We start from the raw sequence: 16,144 nt of genomic DNA, 5'->3' as shown, positions 1-16,144 counted from the left end.
CCACAAATTCAATTTATTTAACAGATAAGGGGGTAATGCAGGTTACCTATTTATTCTAGAGTGAGCTTTGGTACTTTGTGTCTCTCAAGAAATTTGTCTATTTCATTAAAGTTGTTAGATTTATTGGCGTTAATTTATTTATAGTATCCCTTCTTGTCTTTAGGATCTGTAGTGATGTCCCCTCTAGTTTCTGATATTGGTAATTTGTGTTTGTTTGTTTGTTTGTTTTTCCTGATCAGTCTCAGAAAATGTTTTCCACTTTTATTTATGTTTTCAAATATCCGGTTTTGAGTTTTGTGATTTTTCTCTCGTTTTCCTGCTTTTCATCTGATTCTGGTGCACGTGAAGAGAATGTATGCTGTGCTGTTGTTGGGCAGTGTGTCCTGCCAGTGTCAATTATATCAAGTTGGTCCATGGGGCTCTTCAAGCCTTCTGTATCTTTGATTTTTCTGCCTGCTTGTTTTATCTATCATTGAGAGAAGGGCATGAAAATAACCTACCACAATGATAGGTTTTCTATTTCACCTTTTAGTTCTACCTTTTTCTCCTTCATGTTGTCGGAAACTCTGTTACTGGCTGTGTAAGTGTTTAGGACTATTATTTGTTCCCTTGATTCACTGACCCTGTTACCATTGTTGATGCTTGATTTGTCCCATGGTTGGCCAGGGGAAGTCCCATTAAGTTGGCTCCTGGATCTTTTTTGAGTAATCTTAAATCTAAGATATATGTTCCTGGCATGACAGGATTTTTCAAAATGTGTTTTGTAGTTGTCTTCCTTCAGTCCTGGAATTGGCCATTTCTCCCAAGAGCCTGCTTCTTTTTTGGTGAAAAAAGTTATTTAAGAGACCACAATCTGCGTGCTAAAGTTCCCTACTGCTGCTCTATGGTTGTCATATTTTCAAGCCTTTTCAGTGGACAAAACTAGGAAGTGCATTTTTTTTTTTAAAGAGAAAAATAAAGCCTGAGTTTATAGTGATGTTTCCAATTCAAATGTAAGATTACAGAATTTGTACCCTTCAATTTTTTTTTTTTTTGACTTAGCAACTTTTTATTAAGTCAAACTCTTGGTATTTATTATTGGTTTGGACTTGTAAGACTAGTTACCACTCTGCCTTGTAAATGTAGCTAAAGTATGAGGCATATTCAAGAGGAGTAAATTACTTTCATTATGCCAATGCAACCCAAAATTTAAAAGTGAGGTTGTCCCACAGTTTCCCTAAAAATATTTTTATATCATAAAATTTTGATGACTTATTTTGGATTAAATTTCTATCCATATATTTTGAACAAATATAACTTGCAGAGTGTGTGTTGTTTATTCTTTACATTTAACAATTAAAAATAATTAAAACTGAATAGCACATAGTTTATTAGTAAGTACATGGTTTGTGACAATAATAAATTCACTTGAACAGAAGACAATAATCAAATCAAAAGAATAAATGCTTGCTAATCATCAGAAAATCTGTGGCCATTAGGGCTGTCACGTAGAAATCCAAAATCATTCAGAGGCCAAATCTTAAAGAAGATACGTCCTCTTATTAGTCCATATGGAACAGGTCCATAGTACCTGGAATCTGTAGAATTCTGTAGATTATCACCTTCTAACCAAACGTGACCCGCTGGAACCTGCTAAATGCTTCTTCCAACTAAATTATTTTTGGCAAATTAGTGTCTTCTAGCAGCAAACTGAGGAATTCATAACTATGGCTTTTAAAGAAACCTGATGGACTATTGGTGAGAATTTTGTCTCCTTCCAAACCAATTACTCTTTTACAAATATTTGATTTTGGATCACTTGGGCTTTTTGCAATCACAATGTCACCTCTTTGGATACCATAAAAATGTCGACTAAGATTTTCTGCAAAGACAATATCTGAATTTTGAATTGTAGGCTCCATTGATGGTCCAGAACACATGACAACACCACCAACGTATTCAAAAGCACAATGAGCTATACAGCCATACTGAATAGTATAGCCAACAAGCCGAAAGGTTTTCCCCAGAACACCACGAAGCATAGTTCTATGCAGACTCTGCCACCATTGGCCATAAGTCTTTTCAACAATACATTCAATTTTTAGGGTACTTGCATGGCTTCTAGAAAAAACATCTAAAGCATGTCCCAAAGCATACATAGGTGATCCATGGTTTCAGGATTCCTCTAGTCCCAAAGAAACTCCGAAGATTCTCACCCAGAACTCAGGTGGCGGTCTCTCCTGTACCCTTCAATTTTATATTTGGATTTCATTTCTCTTGCTCTAAAAATATTAATTCTTTACAACTCTTACATAATTAATTATTTATTTGCTTTATCCTACTACACACATGCAATAGTTTAAAAATATTATCAATATTATTTCTAATAATAATATTATTGATTACAGTTTAAGATTCCTTTGTGATTTCTTTTGTCCTTAGTTTATATTCAAAAGGCAGTATTTGAAGTTCTTTGTTTAAAAGTCAAAGTGATTTTTCTGTGTGTGGCTATGCTATCAACTTGATACACAATGAATGCCATTTGATGGAGTTTTTATATTTTTAGGAATTCCTTTTTTTCTTTTTGATTTATTTAAGATATTTACATGCTTTCAAAGTCAAAACTATAAAACAGGGTTTATTCTAAGAAGTCTAGCTTCTTTTCTTGTCCCCTAATCCTGTTTCCTCTTTCTCTATATAGGTAATAACTTAAAAATTACTTTTTTGATTTATCTTTCCATTGTGTATCTTAGAAAATGTAAGCAGATACACATTTATGTTTGTATTTCACCTCCTCTCCTTTTTCAAAAGCTCCTCTATTCCTTACTGATTTCACTGACAGTATATTCTGATTATTTCAAATTTGCAGTTGGAACTCTTCCTCACTCTTGATCACAGCTTCGTAGTATTCTGTTCCTATAGATGTACCACTGTTTATTCAGCCAGTCCTCTACTCACGAACATTTGGATTGTTTTCAGTCTTCTGGTTTTGTAGATGATGCTGCAATGAAGAGGTTTGTTCATATGGTTTTGCATATTTTGCTATTATATCTTTGAGATAGATTCTATATGTGGGATTGCTGGTCTGAGGGATAGACATCTATCTATAAAATATATATATATTATATATAATTTTGTATATAGTAATTTATACTATGTACAAAATGTGTTATATATATTATATATAACATATACATCAAATACATAATATATATTATATATATAAAATTTTCCAGATGTGCACAATCACCTTTAAGAGGGTTTCTGATGTGATGGTCCATGAATGTGAGGCCCCTAGAATTCGCATCATAAGAGCAGTGGTTGAAGGGCCTGGGCCGACTGATGCTAGATGGGACGTGCTCGTGTCCTCCAGTTCCAGGGGAGGCACCACTGAATTCCTTTCCCCAACCGATATTTAAGGAAGGGGCACTTACTGGAGGCTCTGACGTAAGGCATGCATGGCTGAGGAGCCCAGCTCACAGGGGTGCCCTTCAGAAAACCGAGGCTCAGCCAAAGCCCATGAGATTCCACACTCAGCGCTGCCTGGTGCTTTCAGCCCTTGGACTCTGTCCTGCTGCCTTCAGCTTAACCCATTTCTGTTTCATCTTTTAGTATCGTAATATTTATAGTCATTTAAAAAATCTTTTTATTTCATTTAACCAATTATTATTTTATTCTCTGTATATTTCCTAATTATTCTTATCTTGAAAAATATTGTGTTCTGTCCTCACAGTTTCATTCTTTTAAATACTCTGGTTAATGAGTAGATTCCTTCTCTAAAACTTTCATTACACTGTTCCCTCTGTATGTAGTCTTTTCATTCATTTCCTCTTAGCCTTCTTTCAACTTTTTCTCCTAAATTTATTTTTATCTTCTCCTGTCTATATTGTTTTTCTTCTTTTTTAACATACACTGTAAAACTGAATTCTTTTTAAGTGTTTCTGTGCTCCCTGAAGGGTGGCAGGCTGGGAGCAGAGGCAGGCAGCTGGGGTAGAGTTCACGCTGTGGGAAAGCCTGTGGGGCGAGAATCTCCTCCCCTCCCCCTTTTGGTTTCCTGCCTTTCCCCACAAGGTCCCTGACAACCCCTGACCTTAATGATCCAGGGGACTAGATGCCCCTTTTACTTCCCATACCAATAAGCCATCCATGGTGACTACAGTTCGTGAAAGAAGCAGACGTACTCAGTGTTGACCTGGAGGAAAGAACATGAACTTAGAACTACAGCCCATGGGTGTAGTTGATGACAAGGAAGCACATTTATTTTTAAAATGATTAGCACTGTTGAGAAATGGGATGGCTTGACTGGCGAAAAAGCGTGTTTCCCAGCTTTAAAAGTGATTGAGCCAAAGCTAGAACGCAGTAGAAGAGAATCTTGCATTGGTTGAGGGAGTTGATGAGGCTTCTAAGATCTCTCTCTCTTTTTTTTAATTATTTACTTATTTATTTTATTGGCTGTGTTGGGTCTTTTTTTGCTGTGCGTGGGCTTTCTTTTAGTTGCGGTGAGTGGGGGCTACTCTTTGTTGTGGTGCGTGGGCTCCTCATTGCTGTGGCTTCTCTTGTTGCAGAGCACAGGCTCTAGGTGCATGGGCTTCAGTAGTTGCAGCACATGGGCTCAATAGTTGTGGCTCATGGGCATGGCTTACGGGCTCTAAAGTGCAGGCTCAATAGTTGTGGCACACAGGCTTAGTTGCTCCATGCATGTGGGAATCTTCCTAGAGCATTGAACCCGTGTGCCCTGCATTGGCAGGCAGATTCTTAACCACTGCACCACCTGGGAAGCCCTCTAAGATCTCTTTTAACTCTAGGATGCTTAGTTCTGTGTTCAGAAAAGACACATTGTATAGTAGATTTTATCTTCCCAGCTCCTATTTCGCCTTTCAGAGATGGGCATGTGACTCAAAACAAACCAATCAGAGTCCTTCCATGGCTTGTTTCTATCTTGAGCTATCTGGGAAGAGTCTTTTTTTCCTTTCTGTTTTAACATAAAGAATAAATTCCAGAGCTTCCTGCAGCTCCCAGCAGGTATCTTTTTAGTTGAGCTATTTGGCCTGGGAGGATGAAGGCTACATTTAATGTGAAGCAGGGAGATAAAGAGGTTGGCAAGTGTTTGAGTCTCTGATTCTCAAGACTAGCTTCATCAGTTCTCTTTCTGTGGTTTGATTTTCGAGCTGAAAAAGTGCCCCTTTGCATTTGGCCAGTTAATGGGTTTCTCACTTGTAACCAAAAAGGGGTTTTGACTGGTGCAACTGTTATTGTACAAAACATCATTTTACTTTGATGACTGATTTTTTCGAATTTCTTAATGAGAATTCCTTTCAGAAGGAAAAGGCAGCATCCAATCATTCAAACTATTAAACTGGCCTGGGGATAAAGTTAGTAGATACTTCCCCGTGCCTTTGTACAAAGCCCAACCTTCTTCATCAGTGCACTTGCCATCTCCACTTGAATGACTCGTCCAAAGCACAACACTTGATTTTTTTTCCTTCCCAGACCTGCTTCTCTCCTAGTCTTTCCCATCCCACAAATGGCCCTTTTGTCCATTCACCTGGATTCTAAGTGAAAAGCTTAGGCGGCAGCCTTCATGGTCCCCTTTTGCTCCCCGCTAGATCTAATCCATCAGCATGTCCCGAGTCTCTCTCCCGTAGGTATTCTGGACCCTGCCCTTCTCTCTATCAGCAGTTTCTGTCACCTCCTGCTTGGCCTTTGCAGTAGCCTCTTAACTGACTCCCTGCCTCCCCTTCTCATCCCTCTCCTGTCTCTTCTCCACACAGAAGCCCAAATGGACCTTTAATAACACAGATCAGATCCTGTCATTTCCATGCTTAAAACCACTGACTGATTTGCATTGCATGCAGAATAAAATGCACAGGCCTGCAGTGGTCCAGAAGGCCCCAGGTGTCTGCGCCAGCCCCTGCCCATCTCTTCAACCTCAGCTCCTGTCATTCTGTCCCCACTTATGCTCCAGCCACTCTAGTCTTTCTATTCCTTGTTTCTGCCTCAGGGCCTTTGTAACCGCCATTCCTGCTCCTGGAACATCTTTACCCAAATCTTAGGGGGCTGTTGCCTTAACCTTCAAGGCTCAGTCAGATATCACCTCCTCAGGTGATATAGTGACTATAGTATAGTAGTATTTACTACTATTTAAAATTATTGTGTTTATAAGTGGCAATTGCTTATCTGTCACCATTAGGATATTACTTCCTCCTGTGCTGAGCTAATAGGCACTCAACACATAATGAATGAATGGAAGGTAATAGAGGAGCAACACGTGGGTGCAAACGCTAAAGCTGAGTAGAGAACATGGGCTTTATCGTTGCTGGTTTACTTTGCAGATTCAGGTCCGGAGCCTGGTTTTTAGAAATTTTTTGGAGTCTTACCAAGGTGTTGTCACTGAGTGTGTGCTGTGCCTCAGGTGGCTTCCCATCTAGTTGAAGAGTAGTGTTCCCATCAGAAGCTAATGAGGAAACACAGAGAGTGTAGGGGCAGCGACTTGGTGTTTGTAAGAATCACCTGGGGAATGTTGCAGTGCAGATTCCTGGGCTACAGCCCATGATTCTGTGAAGCCCTAGAACAGGACTGTGTGGAGAGTTAAGGACTACGTGATCAGTGCATCCAGGCTGGCCTGGGACACCCCACTTTTAGCACCAAAAGTCTCTTACTTCCTGAAAATCGCTCGGTCTCTGGCAAACCAGGTGGGTCGGTCACCCTCCACTGAAGGTGTTCAGAGAGAGGCAAATAGCAATTGATGGAGTAGCTTGGAATGGCCTCTTGAAGGAGCTAAGACAGAAATGTTTCTCATCCTAGACTTTGGTGTTGGCTGTCCTCTTGGCCCTGCCTTTGGGTAAATCTAGGTTTCCCAGGCACTAAGCCCAGACAGAAAGGAAAGGAAACCATGATTTCTTGAATTGCAACGAGCCAGCCGCTGCTGTAGGACCTTTATTACCTCATCTGTTCCTCAGCAGCCTTTTTATTGCTCCCATTTTAGAGGCAGGACACTGAGGCTCATGAGGTTATGGAATTGCCTGAGCTCAGTCATATGCCAACCAGAGAAGATGGGAGTGGTCCAGTCCACCTGACACAGAAGCCCAGGCCCTTTCTGTGTGTTTTGCTATGTGTATGGGGGTGTGTGTGTCAGAGATGTGGCTGGGACCTCAGCTTGTTGGTCGTCCATCAGCCCTCGGGGTGGGGCTCTCCTGGGATCTAGGGAAGACCCCCAGCAACTAGACGGTGAAAGAGTAAAGGAAGAGGCACCCAGGAGATGTCTATCTTTGGGCTGGCTCTGGCCTATCTGTGCAGATGGCCTGCTGTGTTGCGCCACCAGGTGGCGCTGTGGCTCTGCCATAGAGGGCTCCCCCTGGTAGTGGCACCCAAGCAGGGCCAGCCACAGGACCAGCCAGAGATCCAGCCACAGGTCCAGCCACTGAGCCTTATTTTATCTGCAGTCTGCAAGGCAACCTGGGCACTGTCCAGAGCTTTCTGCCTTTCCTGGAGTCTGGTAGTCCAAGAAGAGAGGAGAGAGAGGGGTAGGAGGTCTGGAGAGGAGGAGGCTTGGGCCAAAGCAGAGTCTTGGCAGTGAGGGTGACTGTCCTGGCAGTGAGGGTGACGACTGTCCAGCAGAACTGTCAGGAGGGGCAGGGACTGCTGTCCCAGGACTAGTGGGACACTGGCCCAAATCATCTCCCAGTGTGCACAAAACACACAGGGAAAAGTGGCCTTGCTCCCCCGTGGTGGGTGCAGGGAGGGTGGGACTTGGGCAGAGAAGAGGTATGTTTCCTATTCTACAGACTGTTTTGTCCAGTGAAGGCCTGGGCTAGGGGGAGGGATGGCCCCCAGTCATCTGCCTGTCAGCCCCCAGCTGTAGCCAGGCCACAGAAAAGGTCCCCATTCGTCCTCTGGCTGCCCCTCTTGTTTGGGAAAATGGCTCGTACGATACTGGCCCTTGGGAGCTGGATCTCTTATGCTCTGTTTCATAAAAGGACTCATGCAAGGCTGTAGATCTCAGGCCTTTGAGATTCTCATCAAAAAACAACATCACTGTGACAAACTTTTAACTCTTCTTCAAAGCCCACGCCAGCACCAAAAAGTGGAGATTTGCTATGTATCAGCTGCTTAACAGTGTGCTTGGCCTGCAGTGTGGACAGAATAATGTCCGACCTCAGTGGCTACAGCTTTCCTTCTGCTCCTTTATGTTTTGTTGAGCGGGCGGCCTGTCAGGCCCTCCTAGGCCCTCTGTGTGTGTGAGTTTAGCAAAGCCCATGTGAGAGCAGATTGTGAGGGTGGGAAAGGAGAGGGAAGGAGGTTGTGGGGGACTTTGGGAAAGTGGGGTGCTTGGAAGTGGGACAGGGGAGCAGAAAGCAAAGAGTGGGGGCTGCTGGAGAAAACCTTAGTCACTTATACAGTCCTGCCTTTCCCTGTTGTCTGGGTGGAGGGCTGGGCCAGAAGTTCCCTTAGGAATTTTTTTGGGGGGGGCTGACTGCGTGGCTTATGGGATCTTAGTTCCCTGACCAGGGATGGAACCTGGGCCCTGGAAGTCAAAGCGCAGAGTCCTTACCATCGGACTGCCAGGGAATTCCCAGGAATTTTTTTTAAATTTATTTTTAAAATATTTATTTATCTATTAATTTGCTTGCACCGGGTCTTAGTTGCAGCCGGCAGGCTCTTAGTTGTGGCATGCACTTGGCATCTAGTTCCCCGACCAGGGATCAAACCTGGGCCCCCTGCATTGGGAGCGCGGAGCCTTAACCACTGCGCCACCAGGGAAATCCCACCAAGAATTTTTTTTATATTAAATTTTCATTCATCAACTGTTCACATAGACTCAATTAAAATATTTTGTTTGATTTATATTTAAAATGCTATCTTTTTCTTTTTTAGTCAATAGATAATATACTCAAAATTTCAAAATTCAAAGCATTCAAAAAAAGTAAACTTTTCCTGTTTAATATATAAAAGCACAACCTAATGTTCCCAACAAAAAAACAAGCAAGGACATTAAAAGACATAGGTGGAGAAAACGTGTTAAGGGTGTTGAAAACTCTTCCCCTGAGGCCTGCTTGCCTTTTATTTTGAGGTGTTTTTGGTGTACAGAAGTTTCAATGTTTGTTAAGCCATGTCTTTCCCTATATGATCTCTTCTTTGCCTGGAAAGTCATCGCCCAGCCTGAGATCAGTTCAGCAGTCTTTTTCTTCAGCTGTGTTTTCACGGCTTCATAATTTGCTCTCTAAGCCACCTCAGAGAAGTTTCTATTAGTGCTGTGGTTTTGAGATGGAGCCGACAGCTGGTGTAGCTCCCTGAGGGTGCTGCCTTTGAAGGCCATTTGGGCTCAGACTCTAGCCGTGGCTCTGAACCGTATACCATCTCTCCACTTGGCAGTTACTCACAGCAGGACAAGGCTGAGCAGGGCCAGCGTCCTTCTTGCTGGAGCAGAGGGCCTGGGGGAACTGACCCTGCCATGGGGACCTGGGACGTGGTAGGGCCAGTTCTGGTCACAGTCTGGGTGCCCTTGTCTGCTGGTTTGAGGTGCAGGTGTCCCTGGGCATAGGGGAGCCAAGTGTTGGCAATTCTGGTGGACAGCCTGGGACTTCGGGAGTCCTGCCCACCATCTCCAGATCCTGGGGACTGGGGAGCCAGGGAGGCCATAAGACTGAGAACTCTGAACGGGCCCATGCAGGTTGGTTGGTCCCTCTGAGATATGGAGGAGCCCAGTTAATCAAGACAGACATCCGTCCCGGCAGCCAGCCTGCTCTGTGGCATTTCAGAACATGGTGCTGGAGCAGCTGAAATGATCTGTGTGCTAATGTGTGTGTGAATCCTTAGAAAACAAAGTCACTATGGACATACATCAGGCCCTGAGCTGCTCCAGGGTTGTTATTGCCGCCTGGTGCCTTAGTCCCAGTAGGATGTAGATGCCCCTCTTTCCGCCACCGTCTCCCTGGATGTTGGGGATGACCCTATCAACCTTGTTACTAAGGGAGTCCCTCTCATTTCCCAGGGCACCCTAGTCTGAGCACTGAGTCGGGGACACAGCTTTTGGCTGGGAGGCTGGAAATTAAATGTTGCCGTCAAGCCATCCCCGGTCATGTGACGTCAGAGAGCATTCTGCTCTTTCTTGGGTATCAGTTTACTCATTCATAAAATGGGATGAATAATATTGGTCCAACCGGAAAACCAGATGACCAAGTGGAGGAATAGGGGAGACACTGTTCTGGAAAAAGGAAAGTGAGTCATTTGAAGGCAAGATTCTGAGGTGGTCCACCCTGGGCCAGTGGAACATGGTTCTCCAGCTGGGCTGTCTCTCCCTGGGGCTCCAGCAGGTGGCAGCATCGCCCTCTGCATGTGCTGCTCTCCACCCCCGCCCCTCCTCCCCGACACCCAGTGTGTAGGACCTTGGACCTCACTCAGTTCACACCGCACATTCCCACCTCCAGGGGAAGAAGGAGGGATCGGAACAGGCTCTAAGACAGCGGCCAGGGCTAGGAGCCCAAATGCCCTGAATGGAAAGGGCCTGGAAAGAGAATTAAAACCTTGTTCTTGCCGTATAAAAAGCACAGATAGGACCCGTTGTGTGTGAGTCCAGGGAGGCTGATGTGAGCACTTGGGCGGAAGGGATGCTTCTGCCACGACCTGTCCCACACCACCTAGAGGAGGCCAGGACTTGTCTTCTGCTGGGGTCATTGTCTTTAGTTGGACAGGCTAGCTGGCATTTCAGTGGGGCAGTGGAGGGTCCTGTATTTCTGTGTGTGCAGTAGGGTTGAAAACTTCACTCACACTTCAGTTTATCTGTGCAGAATAAAATGTAATTTCTTTATGCATTATATAACTAATCTGGCCTTTCCCCCAACCCCTACCCGATGAGTAGTGAGAAAAACAATGATTTAAACGTCATGGGACCCAGCAGTTTAGCCTGTCCTGTTAAGTGATGTTTGTTTCTCTTAGAAAAAAATGTTCAGTTTTCAGATTGCTTTCCTAAGCTTCTTCCACTAAGATGAGGTCGAGGTATGTGGACAGACAAGGGCAGCTTATGTGACATCTGGCAGGAGCCGGGTGTTGGGATCCTGAAGTATGGTGTCCTCTGGTTTCCCAGCAAGGTCCTTCATCCCTGCTGGCCACGGGTTGTACTTGAAGCTGAGTTTGTAACTCGTGGTCTGGTCCCTCCTGGTCTGGCCAGAGTCCCTGTGGTGCCCCCGGCTGCCCAGCCCACTGCACCTGGACTCTCCTGGCTGCCTCCCACAGGGCCTCCCACTGACCCAGCAGTGCCCGCTCCCTTCCTGTGGCATCTCCTTGTTGTGTGGCCGTGACCCTGGCCGACCTGCGGGCTCACAGCTTAGTAGCCAGGCCTGTGGGAACTGAAGTCGGCCTGTGAAGCTGAACTTCTGAGGCTCCTCTGCCTCACTCGGAGCCTTGGTGTTGGAGGCAGAGGCCAGGTGGGTTCAGAGCAGCCTGGGAGACTGGGACAGGGGCCTCACTGGGGTTCCCTGTCTAGAGCAAAGCCAAGGGACTTGCTCTTCTTGCCTGGGCATCCGTTATATAAAATGTCATGATCACACCCAAGGAGAGAGATGAAGACATCCAGAAAATATGCTCTCAAGAGAATAGCCCAGTTTAGAAGACTTTTGACCCTACTGCATAATCATATTTTGCATGTCAGATGCCAAACATTACAGCATTTTTCGTCTGTGCTTTCTATGTCAAACCTTCACCCTAGTCTTTCCTCAGGCAGAGGTGGGTGCCTCGGGCCAAGGAAGATGAAGGTCATGTATTCATAAAGGCAAGAACGAAAAGCACATTCATAAATTTTCAAATATGCTTTTATGCTTGAAATGTTACCAACATTGGATAATGGAACCAAAGGAAACATAACAGGTAAAATGTGAAGGCTTTCTCTGCGTGGATAATTCACTCTCTTGCTCGTGTTAGACTCTGTCCTTTCAGGGAGGATACACAGTGAGTCAGAAGTAGATGCCACTCAGCAAAAAACGGCACACACAGTGAAAAGATGGCCCAGCCCGACGGGAATCGTTCCTGAGCTCCCTGGGGCCAAGAAAAGACCAAGGCAGGCATAGGCTAAAAGGAAGGCTGTGATTGGTGGGCTTCTCTCCAGGCTCGTCATTTACCCTCTCCTATTGGAGGAAAGAAGACGCAGGCAACTCAGGCTAACTAGGAGCCTGGGAAAGGGGTGGTGGGTTGGTGGGTGTAATTTACTGCCCCCCCCCCTCCCCCCCCAGCTCAGTGCCGTGGGCAGGCATGCCATGGTGGGAATCTTCATCTCTCACACAGCTCTCTCAGGAAGGGGGTCTCACCAGGCAGGGCTGACAGGCCACACTCACAGGTACTCACCGACACGTGTCTGGGAACGTGCTCAGCTGTTCACGTTCACGTGTATTTCCACGTGAATACCTGTAGAACTCTTGGGGTAGTGCCTGACACAGTAAGCACGAAATAAACGCCAGCCGTTATTGTCACTGGATGCACAAAAAGGTCTCGTACACCTAAGCAAATATAGAGAGACAGTCACCCAGATGTGTACCTTCTCATACTCAGAGATGTGCTGACACCCTTAAACGTTTATGTAGAAGTGCTTGACTCTATAGTTGTAGATGTAGTGTACATCACACAAAGTAATTATTATGTACTGGAAATTTCCTACACAGTAGGCATTGTTCTAACTCTGTACAAGAGGATTATGCAGTTGAATCCTTACAACTTCATGAAGTAGGTATTGTTATTTATATCCCAATTAACAGATGGGTGAATTGAGTCACATAAAGGTGACAGCTCAAGGTCACAGAGCTAGTAATTGGTAAACTTGGGATTCAAGCCCAGTCAGTCTGGCCTCAGAGGCTACACAGGTAACCACAAGCTATTCTGTTGTTTTTCTCACAGACACCCCAGGCCCATCACAGACTTTCCTACAGGTGTGAAGAAACCTCCTACATACAAGTGGATGCACCTCCATAGGACACGTCATGAGGCGTGGAATCCCCAGCACACGCATGCTGAACCTTGCAGAACTGTCTAGCCCTCTGACTAACTGGCCTAATGTGGTGGTGTTTGTTCTTGGTAAGTGGACTTTCAAATGGCTCCGATCTTGCCGCCTGCTGTAGCGAATGTTGGGTTTACACCACCACTCTTTTGGGGGCTCAGCATGCTTTGGGGAGGAGGCCAGACTTGCCTTCACCTCCAGGAGCTAAGTCAAGTTTTGGCCTTGCCTGAGATCTCAGCACCCCGGCCTCTTCCCATCCCCTTCTCCTTTGTGGGTGCAGGATGCTGCCCTGGGTGATGGTCTCAATTTCTCTGTGTTTGTCCAAGCCTGGCCCTTGTTCCTCATCTCCATCCCAGGGCCAGGTGTCCCCCAGTTGGACCAGGCTTTGAGGTGGACCCAACTGGGAAGTCCCTTGGGTGTCCTGGGAGCTGGGTGAGGTCCTGCACGAAGGGGAGGGCAAAGCGGCTCAGCCAAGCCCAAGGGGCCACCTCGATGGCCTTCCACGGCCCCTGGCTGAGTGGGCATTGGGCCCGATGTGGGCTTCGGCACAGGGCCAGGCTTGGGCAGGCAGTGAGGCGCCATTGTCCTGGAATGTTAGAGTGAACTGAGGGCTTTGAAATCATCTAGTTCAGCCCCTTCATTTTATAGGCTAAAAAACTTGAGTCTCTGAGATGGGAAGAGGTGTGCCTGAAGTCACCCTGTGAATCTTCAACCTCAAGTCTTAACTCTGATTCTGATGTTCAGCGTGTCACGGGGTGAGGCTCCATGGGGGGAAGGCGAAAGCTTCCTAAGTGCGCAAGTTACGGAAATTCAGGACAAACCAGAGACGCGGGCATCTAAAGTGATAGGTCCTTGCTCTGGGTGACTGACTACAATTTTCATCCAGACCCAAGGACACATTTTTTACTATTTATTTATTTAATAAATACATCTTTATTGGAGTATAATCGCTTTACAATGTTGTGTTAGTTTCTGCTGTACCACGTAGTTAATCAGCTATATGTTTACATATATCCCCATATCCTCTCCCTCTTGAGCCTCCCTCCCACCCTCCCTATCCCATCCCTCTAGGTTGTCATCAAGCATCGAGCTGATCTCCCTGTGCTATGCAGCAGCTTCCCACTAGCTGTCTATTTTACATCTGGTGGTGTGTATATGTCAGTGCCGCTCTCTCACTCTGTCCCAGCTTCCCTCCCGCTGCTGTGTCCTCAAGTCCATTCTCTATATCTGCAAAGGACACCTTTTTAAATGAACTTTGTCGCTTGGCTGTGACATGGGAGACACCTCTGCTCCTGCTCTGAGCCACATGAAGACTTCTGGCCTGAAAAGATCTGAACACCCCTCCTTAATGAATTTGCATTTAACTGAGAGACAGCCTTCATGCAAATCTGCATTTACCCCATCTTTCTCCTGGACTGTTCTCTCTATTGGCAGATGTTAACATAGGCACTTCCTGTGAGCCAGGCTCTGTTCTTGGCACTTTACCAGTTACTCATTTAATCCAAGAACTATTATCATCCTCCTCCTCCTCCTCCCCATTTTATCCATTAGGGACTGTGATACAAAGGGATTAATTAATTTGCCTGAGGCCCCCAGACAGTGCCCCCTCCAGCTCAGAGCTGTGTGCCTGGACCTCCAGTGGAAGGGTCAGCCATCATCCCCAGCTGTTCCCCTAGACAATTCTGAGAGTCTCACTGCCAGTGACCCCCCTGAACCAGTAAGAAGAGAGCTCAGGCAGGCAGAGGGCTGCACACGAGCCCCAGACATGTATCATCTTAGGATCCAGATCAGCTACCTGCATGGCCTTGCAGAACTGAGACCTACACGTGAGCCTGGCCACACACGTGAGCCTGGCCACACACATGTCCTGGCTTTCCTGGCCTTCAAGAAGCTGCACTGTTACCATCTCCATCCAACCTCCTCATCCCCCTTTCTCTTCTTCCCACTCTATAGTTTTGACTAAATATGGACAAATCCTTTTCATCTTAATTACGCAAAGAAAATATTAGGGCTTTTCAAAAATTATACTTAGAAGGAGACTATGGGGGAAAAGAAGCACATTTGGAACTGTAGAAATAGGAGAATGTGGAAAACATAAATCTCATTTACTCACCAGTAGCGAACTCTGACTCGGTTTGACTATAGTCCCCTCTGCACATAGCACTAGGCCCTGGGCCCAGACCTGGGGGCCTCAGAGGATCTGATGCTCTCCAGCCCAGGTCAGGTTTTAGGATGACTCTGGGGATGTTCCCACACCTGGTCCTGGGCCAGGCCAGGCCATTTGAATATGGCCAGAGGAGTGGTGGGGGGGGCGGGGGAGCTTTGCCGCATCCCACCCCATCCCTACACTCCGGTCTTTGCTGATGTGGTGGCTCAGGTGTCCCTTCTAGCCCTGAAAGTGCCCAGCTTCTCTTCTGGCCCTCACCTTGGTCAGGCACCTATTTCATTGGTTCTAGTGATATCCACTCCTGGGGAAGGGTAAAATGGTGGCCCACAGACCGTATGTCTAAATATTTCAAAGTTCTAAGTGCAACTGACAGACTTGATTAAAATCTGTTCTATCCTTCAGCCTTGACAAGTTTGCCTTCAAAAGGATAAAACTGAAAAGACATATAAAGTTATGATTTTTATATGACTGGAAGTTTGCGAAATAGCGAAGGCCACTGAATTGAATTATTATTGAGCACATCAGGGGTTCTGTTGATGGGCCAGTGATGTTTGAATGATGGCAGCTCAGGACTCCCAGAAGGAAGTATTTCAAAAAAGAGGAAGAGGAAACTGCCAGTCCTCTTAAAGACTACGTCCAAAACTTACGCAGTGTATATCCAGTTCATTCCATGTGTTAGCGTGAGTCACAGGTCAGGCAGGATTCAGTGTGGGGGGACCACACAGGGCATACATACCAGGAGGTCTTGTTCACTGGGGCCTTCTTTAGAGACTAGGTACCTCAGTGCTGTAAGTGATGTAACAGAAACTCTAAAGCTGGTGGTTTACTTTGGGACAGTGGGAGGGGAGAAGCAGTTGGAGTGTGGAGGAGTTCCTAAAGGCTTCAAACAGTAGGGAAGCTGTTATTGGAAGCTGGAGAAGAGGGGACCTGAGACAGTCACTCAGGATTACGTGAGAATGGGAAAAATAGAAAGGGTGCCTGATGAACCTGTGATCTGGCTGAGGCGATTTCCAATC

At 45.8% G+C, this 16,144-nt stretch overlaps 1 protein-coding gene and 1 long non-coding RNA gene across 2 annotated transcripts in view; one reads left to right on the top strand and one right to left on the bottom strand.

Annotated features, from left to right (window-relative positions):
- The window catches only part of LOC130857382 (uncharacterized), a 179,014-nt gene that overhangs the window by 6,925 nt on the left and 155,945 nt on the right, over positions 1–16,144 (top strand). The window contains exon 2 of the long non-coding RNA XR_009054812.1: positions 12,862–13,038. This is a non-coding gene — a long non-coding RNA (uncharacterized LOC130857382). The remainder of the gene's footprint in view (positions 1–12,861; positions 13,039–16,144) is intronic.
- LOC130857381 (mitochondrial inner membrane protease subunit 1-like) lies at positions 1,480–2,213 on the bottom strand. The gene has a single exon (XM_057743020.1). It carries the CDS (start codon positions 2,136–2,138, stop codon positions 1,650–1,652), a length of 489 nt encoding a protein of 162 aa, XP_057599003.1. The 5' UTR covers positions 2,139–2,213; the 3' UTR covers positions 1,480–1,649.

The sequence above is a fragment of the Hippopotamus amphibius genome, chromosome 7, assembly GCF_030028045.1.
Source record: "Hippopotamus amphibius kiboko isolate mHipAmp2 chromosome 7, mHipAmp2.hap2, whole genome shotgun sequence".
Lineage (NCBI taxonomy): Eukaryota > Metazoa > Chordata > Mammalia > Artiodactyla > Hippopotamidae > Hippopotamus > Hippopotamus amphibius.
Note: the sequence above shows the minus strand (reverse complement) of the source record. Positions and strands in the feature narration are given on the sequence as shown.